Source organism: Chiloscyllium plagiosum, unplaced genomic scaffold (genome assembly GCF_037043375.1).
Source record: "Chiloscyllium plagiosum isolate Xiang-an unplaced genomic scaffold, Cpla_swu_hap1 HiC_scaffold_17, whole genome shotgun sequence".
NCBI classification, from domain to species: Eukaryota; Metazoa; Chordata; class Chondrichthyes; order Orectolobiformes; family Hemiscylliidae; genus Chiloscyllium; species Chiloscyllium plagiosum.
Window position 1 is genome coordinate 2,081,878 of NW_028270155.1, and position 15,155 is coordinate 2,097,032.

At 42.0% G+C, this 15,155-nt stretch overlaps 1 protein-coding gene across 9 annotated transcripts in view; it reads left to right on the plus strand.

The window, feature by feature from the left end:
* zc3h18 (zinc finger CCCH-type containing 18) overlaps positions 1 to 15,155 on the plus strand; it is a 248,786-nt gene that overhangs the window by 183,154 nt on the left and 50,477 nt on the right. For all 9 annotated transcript variants that reach the window (XR_015759908.1, XM_087995663.1, XM_087995669.1 and 6 more), the window contains 2 exons: positions 7,542 to 7,691; positions 9,634 to 9,774. Coding sequence is in view for 8 of the 9 variants with exons in the window: in XM_087995663.1 (XP_087851789.1) it covers positions 7,542 to 7,691; positions 9,634 to 9,774 (291 nt within the window). In the remaining variant the exon portion in view is untranslated. The remainder of the gene's footprint in view (positions 1 to 7,541; positions 7,692 to 9,633; positions 9,775 to 15,155) is intronic.

Consider the following 15,155-nt stretch of genomic DNA (forward strand, 5'->3'; position numbering starts at 1 on the left):
CCAGCCTTTCCTTTCACCCTAACAGGAAAATACTTTGTTCTGATTCTTGAAAAATGTGAACTTGAAGGAGAAAAGTGAAATTTTGATTTGAAAGTCCAGAGAGCGAGGTTGGAATGGACTTGAGAAAACTGAAGGGAGAGAGAGAAACTCACTAAGCATGAATTGTCCACCGAGAAACTTGTATTTTGTTTTGGGCAGTGCTTCCCATATGTTTTCCCACTATGACCCTCAGTTTAGGCTCACCTTCAATGAGATCTCTAGAGGATTGGGTTGAGGAACCTGGGATAGTCGAGATAGAAAGAGATGTGAGAGCAAGGATGTGTGAGTTTCCTGTGGGTGCAGATGCCTGTTGGAGCATGAGCACCGCAGTTATAAAAGCTGAAAGAACCAAGGATACTTTAACTGAGGAAGGGCCACTCGACCCAAAAAATTTAACTCTGATTTCTCTCCACAGATGCTGCCAGACCTGCCAAGCTTTTCCAGCAATTTCTATTTTTGATAACTGTTATAACTGTCAGAGCTCACAACTCAAAGTTTCAGATTGTGAGCCCACTCAGGGTTCTGACCCCCATTTTGAAGAACACCAATTTAAGGGAAGCTAATTCTGTCGAGAAAATCAGAGGGTATTAAAGGGCGTGTGGGGCAGGGTGAACAGGTGCAGGCTCATGTAAACAGGTTAGATGGGAACCTGGAGAGGTGCGAGGCTATTATAATTTAGCAAAAGGGCTACGCAGAAGGACATTTGGATGTTCAGAGGTTCACTAACATAGAGACAAAGGCTCTGTCTGAACAATTGCTATTGTCTTCCATCATGCTGTTTTACAAGAAGATACATATGGGTTCTTAGAACTAATGACATCATAGGGTATGAGGCGAAAGGGGAACAGGGTAAAGAGGAGGATGATCAGCCATGATCATGTTGAATGGTGGAGCAAGCTCAAAGGTCTGATTGGCCAACATCAGTTTCTGTTTTCTAAAGGTAATGATAGAAAACCATTACGTTTTCATTGCGTAAGCAAATGCAAATTGTTGGAAATAGATTTGTAAACTGGTAGGAATAATAGAAGCATAGAAGTTTTTAGAGAAGATATTATCAAGATATTAAAACAGTGACAATGGTGCTCTTGAAACATGTTCCTTCAGAACCTACGAGATGCAGTTTGGGGTGGTCAATTGAGGGATATTTTGATCATTCACAGCTTAGTTTGTCAGTGGTTAGAATTGATTTCTTTGTCATAGATGATAGTTTCTTGTTAAATACAGAAATCCACTCAGTGTTTTCTGTAAACCTGAGATAATCAGGGATTTTGTGTAATTTGATTGAATCTGGTAGTATTATGGGTCAAGTATCACTTCCTGAGTAGTTTGTGGCATAAGATTGGGGCTCATGTGGGATTATTTTGAAACCGCGACAACAAAGATTTGGCTGTCATATTAAAACATTTTCATACTAGTATAGAAGAGTTGTCCCTGACAGACATGGTGGGGGGGGAGGGAAGGTTTGGGGGGGAGTTGCAGGAAGGGATCCAAGAGCCAGTTTAATTGAATTGGTAAATTGGGCGTAGAATTCCCTAATGAAACTAAGAAGGCAGATATAATCCAAATAGCACAGCTTTTGGGTTTAGCAGAAATGCAAGAGAAGCCAGATACTTCAGGTAATCAGAATATCAGAATCAGATAATGTTGAATTTAATTAAAACAACTTAAGCATGAGAAAAAAATTAAAGCAATTTGAAATAAAGAAACTGGAGATGGGATTCCAAAGCAAAGAAAAAGACAAAGATAGAGCAGGAAAAGGATAAAGGGAGGGAGGTGAAGATGGAAAGTGGGAATGAAAGAGAATTAGAATTGCAAAGATAAAGAGAGAGAACGCAAATATAAGCTCAAAATACTGCAGTTTTTAAAACAATAACATCACATACTGATGTTGACTGTGATGGAGAGAATCCTAGTTGTAATCTAAAGACGAGTACAGAAATGTTTAGGTTTGTAGAGGCCCTCCCAAAAATTGAGGAAGCATTATTTATGTCCTTTGAGAAAATACTGAGACAGATTGTCAAAAGAACACTGGATGTTACCCATTCAAAGCAAGTTGACAGATCAAATACAAGAAGTGTATGTTTCACTGTCAGAGGAACTTTCCAGGGATTGTAATACTATAAAAAGAGCTGTACTGCATGTGTATGAGTTGATGTTTTGGGCATATAGACAAAGGTTTCAGATTTTAAGGAAACCACCCTAGGAAAACCTACATTAAATTTGAAAGGATGAAGCAAAGTGATTTTGACAGATGGATGTAAGCATTAGAAGTTTAAATCATGCATGAAACCCTCAAAGAGCTCATAATCTTAAAATATTTTTTTAAATCACTACATTCTGTATTAAGAACCCATGTTGATGACAAAAGGATACAAATGCTAAACAGGCAGGTGTAGTAGCTGATGATTATGAGCTGATCCATTAAACTAAACTTTTTTTTCTGTCACCCTCATAAATTTGAAAGGGATAACACATGGGAAAGTGAAAGGAACACTCATAGCCAGAGTAAAGAATAGATAACTACAAATGCTCCAAGATAATCTCCTGAGATCAGAAAATAAGATACTGAGAGTAGAGGTGAAAATCCAAGGTGTCGGTATTTCCTGGAGGTTCAGGTGCATAATTCTTTCAAATTTGCGTCACAGGGAGATAGGTTAAGAAGGCATTTAGCATGCTTGCCTTCTTTGTTCAGACTTTTGAGTATAGAATTGGGACATCATGCTGACGTTGTACAGGGTTGTTCGTGAGGCCTCTTCTGGAGTTATCAGTGTTGTTCTGGTAACCCTTTCATAGGAAGGATATTATTAAACTGGAGAGGATTCAGAAAAGATTACCAGATGTTACCAGGAATGGAGGGTTTGAGACATTAAAAATAGATTGGATAGGTTGGGACTTTTCCCACTGGAGCATAGGAGTTTGAGGGGTGACTTTCTTGAGGTTTATAAAATTGAGGGGCATGAATGACAAGAGTCTCTTCCCTAGGATTCAAAATTAGGGACATTTTTAAGGTGAGAGTAAAAATTTAAAAAGACATGAGGGGCAACATTTTTACAGAGAGTGCTTCATGCGTGTGTGGAATTAACTACCAGAGAAAGTGGTGGATACAGGTGCGGTTATAACGTTTAAAAGACATTTTGATGGGTTCATGAATAGGAAAGGTTTGTCATGATATATACCAAGCGCAGGCAGGTGGGAACATAGTCAGAATGGACTGGTTGGACTAAAGGGTCTGTTTCCATGGGATATGACTCGATGACTTTCACAGTTAATGTTAGAGCCCGGGGAAGTGTTATTGAACAGAGGCACCTCCAGGTGCGGGTTCATAGTTCCTTGAAAGTAGTGTCACAAGTAGACAGAGTTGTGAAGGCGGCATTTGCCACAGGTGGCTTCATTGTTCAGTGCATTGAGTATAGACGTCAGCATGTCGTGTTGCAGCTGTACAGTGCATTGATGAGGCCACTTTTGGAGTACTGTATTCAGTTATAGTAGCTGTAGGAAGGATGTTATTAAACTGGAAAGGGTGCAAAAAAAGATTTCCAAGAATGTTGCCGTGACTAGAGGGTTTGAGGTGTAAGGAGAGACTAGATACAACCTAAGAAATAGGAGTAGGCCATCTGGTCCTGAAAACCCACTCTGCCATTCAATAAGATCATGGCTGATCTTTTTGTGGCCTCAGCGCCACTTACCTGCCCGCTCACCATAACCGTTAATTCCTTTACTGTTCAAAAAATCAGCTACCTTAGCTTTAAAAGCATTTACTGAAGTAAAATCAACTACTTCACTGGGCTGAGAATTCCATAGATTCACAACCCTCTGGGTGAAGAAGTTCCTTCTCAATTCAGTCCTAAGTTTGCTCCCTGTAATTTTGAGGCTATATCCTCTTGTCCTAGTTTCACCCGCTAGTGGGAACATTCTCTCTACTTCTATCTTATCTATTCACTTCATAATTTTATATGTTTCTAAGATTTCCCCTCATTCTTCTAAATTCCAAGGAATATAATCCCAATCTACTCAGTCTCTCCTCATAAGCCAACCCCCTCAACTCTGGGGTCAACCTAGTGAACCTCCTCTGTACCCCCTCTAATGCCAGAACATCCTTTCTCAAGTAATTGCATACTGCAATTTTTTTATCATTCAAATAATAGTCCTTCCTACTGCTATTCCTACCAAAATGGATGACTTCACTATTACTAACATTGTACTCCATCTACACACCTTTGCCCACTCACTTAAACTATCTATGCTCCTCTGCACACTTTGCTCCACTACGCATCTGGGGGTCATTTGCAAACTTTGACACACTACACAGTGTGGGAAACAGATTGGGAAACAGATTTTGGAAAGGTGCAGAAGCCACAGGGTAGTAGTCATGGGCAATTTCAACTTTCCAAATATTGATTGGAAGCTCTTTAGATCAAGTAGATTGGATGGGGCGGTGTTTGTGCAGTGTGTCCAGGAAGCTTTTCTAACTCAGTATGTAGATTGTCCGACCAGAGGGAAGGCCATATTGGATTTGGTACTTGGTAACGAACCGGGACAAGTGATGGGCTTGTTAGTGGGTGAGCATTTTGGTGATGGTGACCACAATTCTGTGACTTTCACCTTGGTTATGGACAGAGATAGGTGCGTGCAACAGGGCAGGTTTTACAATTGGGGGAAGGGTAAATACGATGCTGCAAGACAGGATCTGAGGAGCATAAATTGGGGGCATAGGCTGTCAGGGAAGGATGTCGTTGAAATGTGGAACTTTTTCAAGGAACAGATACGACGTGTCCTTGATATGTATGTACCTGTCAGGCAGGAAAGAGATGGTCGTGTGAGGGAACCTTGGTTGACGAGGGAGGTTGAATGTCTTGTAAGGAGGAAGAAGGAGGCTTACATAAGGTTGAGGAAACAAGGTTCAGACAGAGCATTGGAGGGATGCAGGATAGCCAGGAGGGAGCTGAAGAAAGGGATTAGGAGAGCTAACAGAGGGCATGAAAAATCTTTGGCGGGTAGGATCAAGGATAACCCCAAGGCCTTTTATGCGTATGTGAGAAACATGAGAATGACAAGAACGAGGGTAGGTCCGATCAAGGACAGTAGTGGGAGGCTGTGTATTGAGTCAGAAGAGATAGGAGAGGTCTTGAATGAGTACTTTTCTTCAGTATTTACAAATGAGAGGGACCGTATTGTTGAAGAGGAGAGTATGGAACGGACTGGTAAGCTAGAGGAGATACTTGTTAGGAAAGATGATGTGTTGGGCATTTTGAAAAACTTGAGGATAGACAAGTCCCCCGGGCCTGACGGGATATATCCTAGGATAATGTGGGAAGCAAGGAGGAAATTGCAGAACCGCTGGCAATGATCTTTTCGTCTTCACTGTCAATGGGGGTGGTGCTAGGGAACTGGAGAGTGGCGAATGTTGTGCCCCTGTTCAAAAAAGGGAATAGGGATAACCCCGGGAATTACAGGCCAGTTAGTCTTACTTCGGTGGTAGGCAAAGTAATGGAAAGGGTACTGAGGGATAGGATTTATGAGTATCTGGAAAGACACTGCTTGATTAGGGACAGCCAGCATGGATTTGTGAGGGGTAGGTCTTGCCTTACAAGTCTTAGTGAATTCTTTGAGGAGGTGACCAAGCATGTGGATGAGGGTAGAGCAGTGGATGTAGTGTACATGGATTTTAGTAAGGCATTTGATAAGGTTCCCCATGGTAGGCTTATGCGGAAAGTCAGGAGGCATGGGATAGTGGGAAGTTTGGCCAGTTGGATAGAGAACTGGCTAACCAGTCGAAATCAGAGAGTGGTGGTAGATGGTAAATATTCAGCCTGGAGCCCAGTTACAAGTGGAGTTCCGCAGGGATCAGTTCTGGGTCCTCTGCTGTTTGTAATTTTTATTAATGACTTGGAAGAGGGAGTCGAAGGGTGGGTCAGTAAATTTGCAGACGATACGAAGATTGGTGGAGTTGTGGATAGTGAGGAGGGCTGTTGTCGGCTGTAAAGGGGCTTAGATATGATGCAGAGCTGGGCTGAGGAGTGGCAGATAGAGTTCAACCCTGTCAAGTGTGAGGTTGTCCATTTTGGAAGGACAAATAAGAATGCGGAATACAGGGTTAACGGTAGGGTTCTTAGTAAGGTGGAGAAGCAGAGGGATCTTGGGGTCAATGTTCATTGACCTTTGAAAGTTGCCACTCAGGTGGATAGAGCTTGTAAGAAGGCCTATGGTGTATTAGCGTTCATTAGCAGAGGATTGAATTCAAGAGTCGTGAGGTGATGTTGCAGCTGTATAGGATCTTGGTAAGGCCACATTTGGAGTACTGTGTGCAGTTCTGGTCGCCTCATTTTAGGAAAGATGTGGAAGCTTTGGAGAGGGTGCAGAGAAGATTTACCAGGATGTTGCCTGGAATGGAGAATAGGTCGTACGAGGATAGGTTGAGAGTACTAGGCCTTTTCTCATTGGAATGGCGAAGGATGAGGGGTGACTTGATAGAGGTTTATAAGATGATCAGGGGAATAGATAGAGTAGACAGAGACTTTTTCCCCGGGTACAACAGAGTGTTACAAGGGGACATAAATTTAAGGTGAAGGGTGGAAGGTATAGGGGGGATGTCAGGGGTAGGTTCTTTACCCAGAGAGTGGTGGGGGCATGGAATGCGCTGCCTGTGGGAGTGGCAGAGTCAGAATCATTGGTGACCTTTAAGCAGCAATTGGATAGATACAAGGATTGGTGCTTAGGCTAGGACAAATGTTCGCCACAACATCATGGGCCGAAGGGCCTGTTCTGTGCTGTATTGTTCTATGTTCTACACGTGGTCCCAAATCATCTATTTAAATTGTAAAAAAAATTGCATTCCCAACATTGATCCCTGAGGCACACCCACTAGTCACTGATTTCCAAACAGAAAAACACTCATTTATCCCCACTCTTTGCTTCCTGTTAGTTAGCCAACCCATGCTAACACATTACCCATACCATGATGCATCTTTATCTTATACAGGACCTTTTTTTGTAGCACCTTGTCGAATGTCTTTTGGACTGCAGACTGGAACATTTTTCTGCTGAAGCCTCATAGGCTGTCCTGATAAAGGTTTATAAAATTATGAGGGACACAGTTAAGGTGAATAGCCAAGGTCTTTTCCCCAGGTTAGGGAATTCAGAATGAGAGGGCATAGGTTTAAGGTGAGAGGGGAAAAATTTAAAAGGGATTGATGCGCAAAGTTTTCATACAGAGGGTGGTGAGTGTATGGAGTGGGCTGCCAGAGGACGTGGTAGAGGTGGATACAATTAAAACATTTAAAAGACATTTGGATAGGTAAATAGATAGGAAAGGTTTAGAGGGATATGAGGCAAGTACAGGAAAATGGAACTAGATAATTTCGGATATCTGATCAGCAAAGACAAATTGGATGAAAAGGTTTTTTTCTGTTCTATGCATCTCTATGACTCTATTGAAACATTAATTGATGTTTCGAAACTCTCATCAAAATTCTATCATTTTATGTTACTTGTTCTCCAAACAGTGAAAAAGCAATGAAGAAACTTCCATCTCCACAGCCAACAGGACACACCACAGGGGCAAAGGTTCCAAAGACCACCACAGAGGGCACAAAACCTGCTGAGAACCGAGATGGAAGAAAGAAAGAACGCCAGCCCCGGACACCACCTCGGAGGTTTGGCAGACATTTGGATGGATTACTGCTTTCAGATAAGATCACTTATAACTTCATGTTGTTAAAATCAAAGCAAGTCTCTCAAATGAGGCTCTGCAATAAAATACCCTCTAAAACTGTCTCAATTTTGTTTGGTGCTGTCTCAGAACCAGCTACCAACCAATCTGTTGTTGGAGACTATCAATTAGCATCCTCTGATCAAGTTTCATTGAACTCCTCCATTAGTGCCAATTAAGTTGCTGGTATAATTCCAGGTTTTTTGAAAATTATTCCCAAAGAAGAGTCATACAGCATGGAAGCAGGCACTTGGATGCAACTCATCCATGTCTACCAAGTTTCCTAAACAGCACTCGTCCCATTTGCCTGCATTGGGCCCATATCCCTCCAGACATTTCCCACCCATGTTCTTGTCCAAATGTCTTTTAAATATTGCATCCACCTGTACCATTTCCTCTGGCAGCTCGTTACATATATGCACCATCCTCTGTGTGGAAAAAGGTTACCCCTCAATTTCTATCATTTAGAAACTGCACTGGTCCCAGCACAGAACCTTCAACCCTAACACACCCCATTCATTATCTCCATGACCTACAGTGACAACTCTATTCTTCACATATTTCTGCTCACTTCCTAGTAGAAGTGAGATGAGACAATACTCTGGCAGGAAGAATAAAAAAAAGCATATTATCTAAATGAAAAGAGATCACTGAGCTTTGAGATGCAGAAGAATCTGCATGTCCCAGTGAATGAATCACAAAATGTTAGCATGCACGTACAGTATGTAATTAGCAAAGTTAATAGAAAGTTATCATTTATTGCCGGGGAATTGAATACAAAAATATGGAGGTTATGCTTCAGGTATATGCAGCACTAACGAGACCAGTTCTTTTATTCAGGGGATAAAAGCTCCAGCCTCTCCCTATAACTCAAGCCCTCCAGGGCCAACTACATTCTTGTAAATCTTTTCTGCACCCTTTCAAGTTTAACAATATCCTTCCTATAGAAGGGTGACTAGAATTGGACTCACCAATGTCCTATACAGCTGTAACATCACCTCCCACCTCCTGTACTTAGTGTTAAGACCAGTGAAGGCAAATGTGCCAAATGCCACCTTCACCACCCTGCCTTCTGCCTGTGACCAATTCTGTCCAATTACAGTATTTCCTTTTGGTCCTGACTGTTTTGGGATGTTTCTTTGAAATTTTGCCCAGCACACCTTATATTTTGATTAATCTGAAGTAGTTCTGGTTAATTTTGTTACTTGACATTCCAGTTCTGCAATCTCTGATAATATTTTTAAACTAAAACTCCATTTGTGTTTTCAGTGGACGCTTAAGAGCCCATGACACTGTTCTAAGATGAACAGGGAAGAGCTACAGTCTATCAGAATAGTGACTACACTTAGAAAGTATTTAGTCAATTGTGAAGTCATAGAGTCATACAGTAAGGTCCAATTCGTCCGCACCGACCAGCCATCTCAGTCTGATCTAGTCCCATTTGTCAACACTTGGCCCATATACTCTAAATCCTTCCTATTCATATACCCATCCAGATGCCTTTTAAATTTTGTAATCGTACCAGCCTCCACCACTTCCTCTGACAGTTCATTCTATGCACGCGCCACCCTCTGAGTGAAAAAGTTCCCCCTCAGGTCCTTTTTAAATCTTTCCCCTCTCACCTTAAACCTATGTCCTCTGGATCCGATCCTGTGAAAAAGATCTTGGATATTTAATATATCCATACCTGTCATGATTTTCTAAGCCTTTACACAGTCACCCCTTAGCATCTGATGCTCTCGAGGATGAAAGCTCCAGCCTATTCAGCCTCTCCCTATAACTCATGCTCTCCAGTCCCAACTGCATTCTTGCAAATCTTTTCTGGTTAATGTTTCATCTTTTCCTTTGTATGTTGAATAAAATCTGCATACTCAATATCTGTACAGGCGGACAGCAAGTGGCAGTGGAAGCGACAGTGGCAGCAGTTACAGTGGATCAAGTTCTCGCTCGCGATCACATTCTCGTTCAGCGTCTCGATCAACCTCAGCATCTGGTTCTCAATCTGCATCCGGGTCCCACAGGTCAAGGTGAGATAGGGTTTCTATTCTTTTCAGTGCATGTCAAATTGTATAAAAGCAGTAATGTTAGGCAATGGTCCTGCCACAATCCTTGCTGTTGATGCATATTCCTGAAGGGTGAGTCAGCAGGCCCAATAGTTTACAGCCCTAAGATTGGCCTTTACTGGTGGATTTGAGAAAAGAGAAGCAACCCAGATCCCTGTCACAGATCATTGTCCGGGATATGGTTTTGTTCTCTTGTGACACCCCACTTATTAAACGTTACTAATATTGCATGGATTGAGAGTACAGGAGGGTAGCCACTATCATGGAGGCATAGCTCAGTTGGGAAAAGGATGGGAGAAATGACGGTAAAGTTTCTGTTTAATACTACAAACAGATTTGGACAGATTATTGCTGGACAGAGTGACACAGTACAATTTTATATGAATAGACAAATGGACAGAATTACCAATATTATTCCTTTTCTGTCTTGCAGTGGACAGGTGATTTGCCTCTGCTAGTGCAATTCAAAGTGAAAGTAGGATACAAATGCTGATAAAAGAGCAGAACCACAACTGAGACTCCCTTTGGACTTGTCTCTTTTTATCATCGAAAGAATCCCTACAGTGTGGAAACAGGTCATTCCACCAAACAAGTTCGCAACAATCCTCCAAAGAGCATCCTACCTAGACCCACCTCCATACCCTATTCCTGCATTTCCTATGGCTAACGCATCTAACTTACACATCCCTGGACACTGTGGATAATTTAGTATGGCCAATCGACTTAACTTGCACATCTTTGGACTGTGGGAGGAAACCGAAGCACCCGGAGGAAACCCACGCAGACACAGGGAGACACTACGCAAACTCCACACAGACAGTTGCTCGAGGGTGGAATCAAACCCAGGTGCTTGGTGCTGTGAGGCAGCAGTGCTAATCATTGAGCCACCATACTGCCCTAATCTGTCCTCCTCCTTCTCCCCCCGCCCCCACCCCTCCCCCTTTCTTTTTGAATAAGGGTGTTAAAATTGAGAAATTTCCATGCAGAGTCGTGCAGCATGGAAGCAGACCGTTCTGTCCGACCATTCCATGCTGACCATAATCCCAAACTAAATTAGTCCCACCTGCCTGCACTTGGCCCATGTGTTTCCAAACATTTCTTATTCATGTACTTATCTAAATGTCTTTTAAGCATTGTAACTATACCCTTGCTTTTGATTTGATTTATTGTAGTCGCAATTGCCTAAGTACAGTGAAAAGCTTTGTTTTGCGAGCAGTAAAGGCAGATCACAGCAAACAAGGACACGCGTATCATAAAGTGCTGAGACAGGGCAAAGCAAAGGAAGTTACAAAGCAACATCAATATTAGCAAGATCAGCATTATTTGAAGTTAGAGATGTCCATTCAGCAATCTAATAACGGCAGGGAAGAAGCTTTTCTTAAACCCATTAGTACGTGTTCAAGATTCTCCTGCCTGTTGGAAGATGTTGGAAGAGAGCATTACTGGGATGGGACGGGTTTTTGATGATGTTAGCAGACTTCCATGGCAACGGGAAGTATAAAGGGAGCCCATGGATGGGAGGTTGGCTTCCGTGATGGTCTGGACTGTGTAGATCAGGCAACATCCAAGGGCTAGGAAAATCGATGTTTCGGGCAAAAGCTTGATAAAGGGCTTTTGCCCGAAATGTCGATTTTCCTGCTCCTCCGATGCTGCCTGACCTGCTTTGCTTTTCCAGCACGACTCTAATCTTTAGTCTAATCTCCAGTATCCACTTTCACCTCTGGATTGGACACACAATTTTCTGGAAGTTCATTCCAAACACGAACCACTCTGGTTTTTTAAAAATGAAAAAAAAAATACCCCTCGTGCCTTTTTTTATCTTTCTCCTCTCACCTTAAAGATATGCTCCCTAGTCTTGAAATCCCCCACCCTAGGGAAACAACACCTGCCATCCATCATATCTTGACCCCTCATGATTTTATAAACCTCTATCAGACCATCTGTCAACCTTGTGGACTTCAGTGAAAAGAGGACCAACCTATCCAGTTCTCCTTATAATTCAAACTTTCCATTGTCGGCAACATCCTGGTAAATCTCTTCTGAACCGTCTCCAGCTTAATCATATCCTTCCAATAACAGGGAGACCAAACTGGACACTACTCCAGAAGAGGCCTCCCCAACATCCAGTTCAATCCTCTGAGACTTTTGCAGGGTCAAAGAATTGATGAAAGATTACTATCAATGCATCAACTATCTCTTTATCTTATTTCTTTAATATCCTTGGATGCAATCCATCAGGTTCAGGAGAATTACTGGCCTTTAGTTCTATTTGTTTTCCTAATACTCTTCTCCAATAATGGAAACTGTACTTGTTCCCCTCCCATTTTGCCCCTTGATTTCTGAACTTTTTGGAATGCTATTTTGTTGTCTTGTCGCCCCATTCCCTCCTCAGTTGAAGCAAAACACTCAGAGACACAGTATAGTTTTACCTCCTTCATCTTTATTCTGGGCCTTGGAGGGAGAGAGAACAATTGTCCATGTGCACAGAGAAATGAGTTCACAGTCTTCTTTGGAATAGCAGTTTCTCAATGAACCATATAGTCATTTTACAGGGAGGAGCATCCAGATAAGGCAGCATCCATAATAGTTAGGTGACCATTACAATCAACGAGTATCAATAGCAGAGACCAAGCCCTTTACTGTTATACAATGAATGTTTTTAACCTTGCTAACTGGATTCATACAATTTATACTTTTCATCTTATTAACTGCGTTACATACTGAATACTACCTCATCTTGTTAAATGGGTCTACATAATGAATGTTTTTCGACCGTGTTAACCCATTACCCTTGCCTCCAGCACCCCATTGTTAATAGAACATAGAAAACATAGAAAAGTACAGCACAGAACAGGCCCTTAGGTCCACGATGTTGTGCCGAGACTTAATTCTAATGTAAAATATAGTAACTTTACCTACGCACCCCTCAACTCACTGCTATCCATATGCATGTCCAGCAGTCACTTAATTGTCCCCAGTGACTTCGCTCCCACCACCTCAGATGGCAATGCATTCCATGCATTCATAAATCTCTGCATAAAGAACCTACCTCTGACGTCTCCTTTATACCTTCCTCCTAATATCTTCAAATTATGACTTCTTGAACCAGTCGATCCTGCCCTGGGGAAAAGTCTCTGGCTATTGACTCTATCTATTCCCCTCATTATTTTGTACACCTCGATCAGGTCTCCTCTCTTCTTCCTTCTCTCCGGACAGAAAAGTCTGAGCTTATTCAACCTTTCTTTGTAAGGCAAGCCCTCCAGTCCAGGCAGCATCCTGGTAAACCTTCTTTGCACCCTCTCCAAAGCCTCTGTATCTTTCCTATAGAAGGGCGACCAGAACTGGACACAATATTCCAAGTGTGGTCTCACCAGGGACTTGTAGAGCTGCAGCAAAACCTTGCGGCTCTTAAACTCAATACCCCGTTAATGAAAGCCAAAATACCATATGCTTTCTTAACAACCCTATCTACTTGGGTGGCAACTTTGAGGGATCTATTTACTTGCACTCCCAGATCCCTCTGTTCCTCCACACTGCCAAGAAATCCTGTCTTTAATCCTATATTCAGCATTCAAGTTCAACCTTCAAAAATGTATCACTTCACATTTATCCAGGTTGAATTCCATCTGTCATTTCTCAGCCCAGCTCTGCATCCTGTCTATGTCGCACTGTGGCTTGCAGTAGCCCTCTGTCCTATCAACGACACCTGAGGGGCAACTTTTTCACGCAGAGGGTGGTATGTTTATGGAATGAGCTGCCCGAAGAAGTGTTGGAGGCTGGTACAATTACAATATTTAAAAGGTATCTGGATTGGTATGTGAATAGGAAGAGTTTAGAGGGATGTGGGCCAAGTGCTGGCAATGGGACTAGATTAGGTTAGGATATCTGGTCAGCATGGATCAGATGGTTTGTTTCTGTGCTATACGTCTCTATGACTCTTTTGTGTATGAGGGCACCCAAATCTCATTGTGCATTTCCCCCCTCAATTCTGAGCCATTCAGATAATAATCCACTTGCAGTTCTTGCCAGCAAAATGGAAATGCTCATACTTGTTCACATTATATCACATCTGCCAGGTATTTGCTCGCTCACTCTCAGCTTGTCCAAATCACACTGAAGCCTCTCTGCATCTTCCAGCCAGCTCACCCTCCCACTCCAGCTTTTTGTCAAGTGCAAATTTGGAAATATAACATTTAGTTCCCTCATCTAAGTTAATAATATATATATTGTGAATAGCTGGGTTTTTTTCAAAGACCCTTGCATAACCCACTAGTCACTGCCAGTCAAAAAAAACCCATTTAATCCTACTTTTTGTTTCCTGTCTAATAATCCGTTTTCTATCCATCTCAATACACTATCCCAACAATCCCATGTACTTGAATTTTAGACACTAATTTCTTATGTGGGACTTCTTCAAAAGCCTAATGAAATAGTAAACTGTTTCTCTATTTTTCCTGTCAAGAGTGGGAAGTTCACATTTTCCTATGTTATACTTCATCTGCCAAACTTTTGCCCATTCACTTACCCTCTCTCTATCCCTTCGCAGATCCTCCAACTTCTTTTGACAACTTCCTTTCATTCCTATCTTGTTATCATCAGCAAATTTAGCTACTGTGCACTCGGCCCCCTCATCCAAATCAATGGTATAGACTAAGTTGTTGAGGACCCAGCACTGATCCCTGTAGCACTCCTCCAATTACAGCTTGCCAGCCTCAGAAAAAGACCCATTTATGCCAACTTTCTGCTTACTGTTAGCGAACCAATCTATACAACACCATGGTGCTACAGCATGTGCTCTTTTGCTGCAGCATTTAATGTGACATCTTATTCTGGACTTAAGTGCTATGTAATGAGTCAGACTTTATAAAAGAACTTACAGTAAGGGAACACTTAAGAGACAGAAATCATAATATGGTAGAGTTCAGTCTGCAGTTTGAAAGAGAGAAGGCAAAATTGGATGTAATGGTGTTACAGTTAAATAAAGGTAATTATAAGGGCATGAAAGAGAAACTGATGAAAATCGATTGCAAGCAGAGCCTAGCGGGAAAGACAGTAGAGCAACAATGGCAGGAGTTTCTGGGTGTAATTGAGGTTCATCCCAAAGAATAGAAAGATTACCGGGGCAGATTAGACAGCCATGGCTATCGAAGGAAGTCAGGAAATGTATCAAAGAAAAAGAGACAGCCTATAAAGTGGCCAAGAGCACTGGGAAATCAAACGATTGGGAAGGCTACAAAAACAAACTGAGGATAACAAAGAGAGAAATAAGGAAGGAGAGGATCAAATATGAAGGTCAGCTAACCAGTAATATTAGAAATGATAGTAAAAGTTTCTTACAATACATA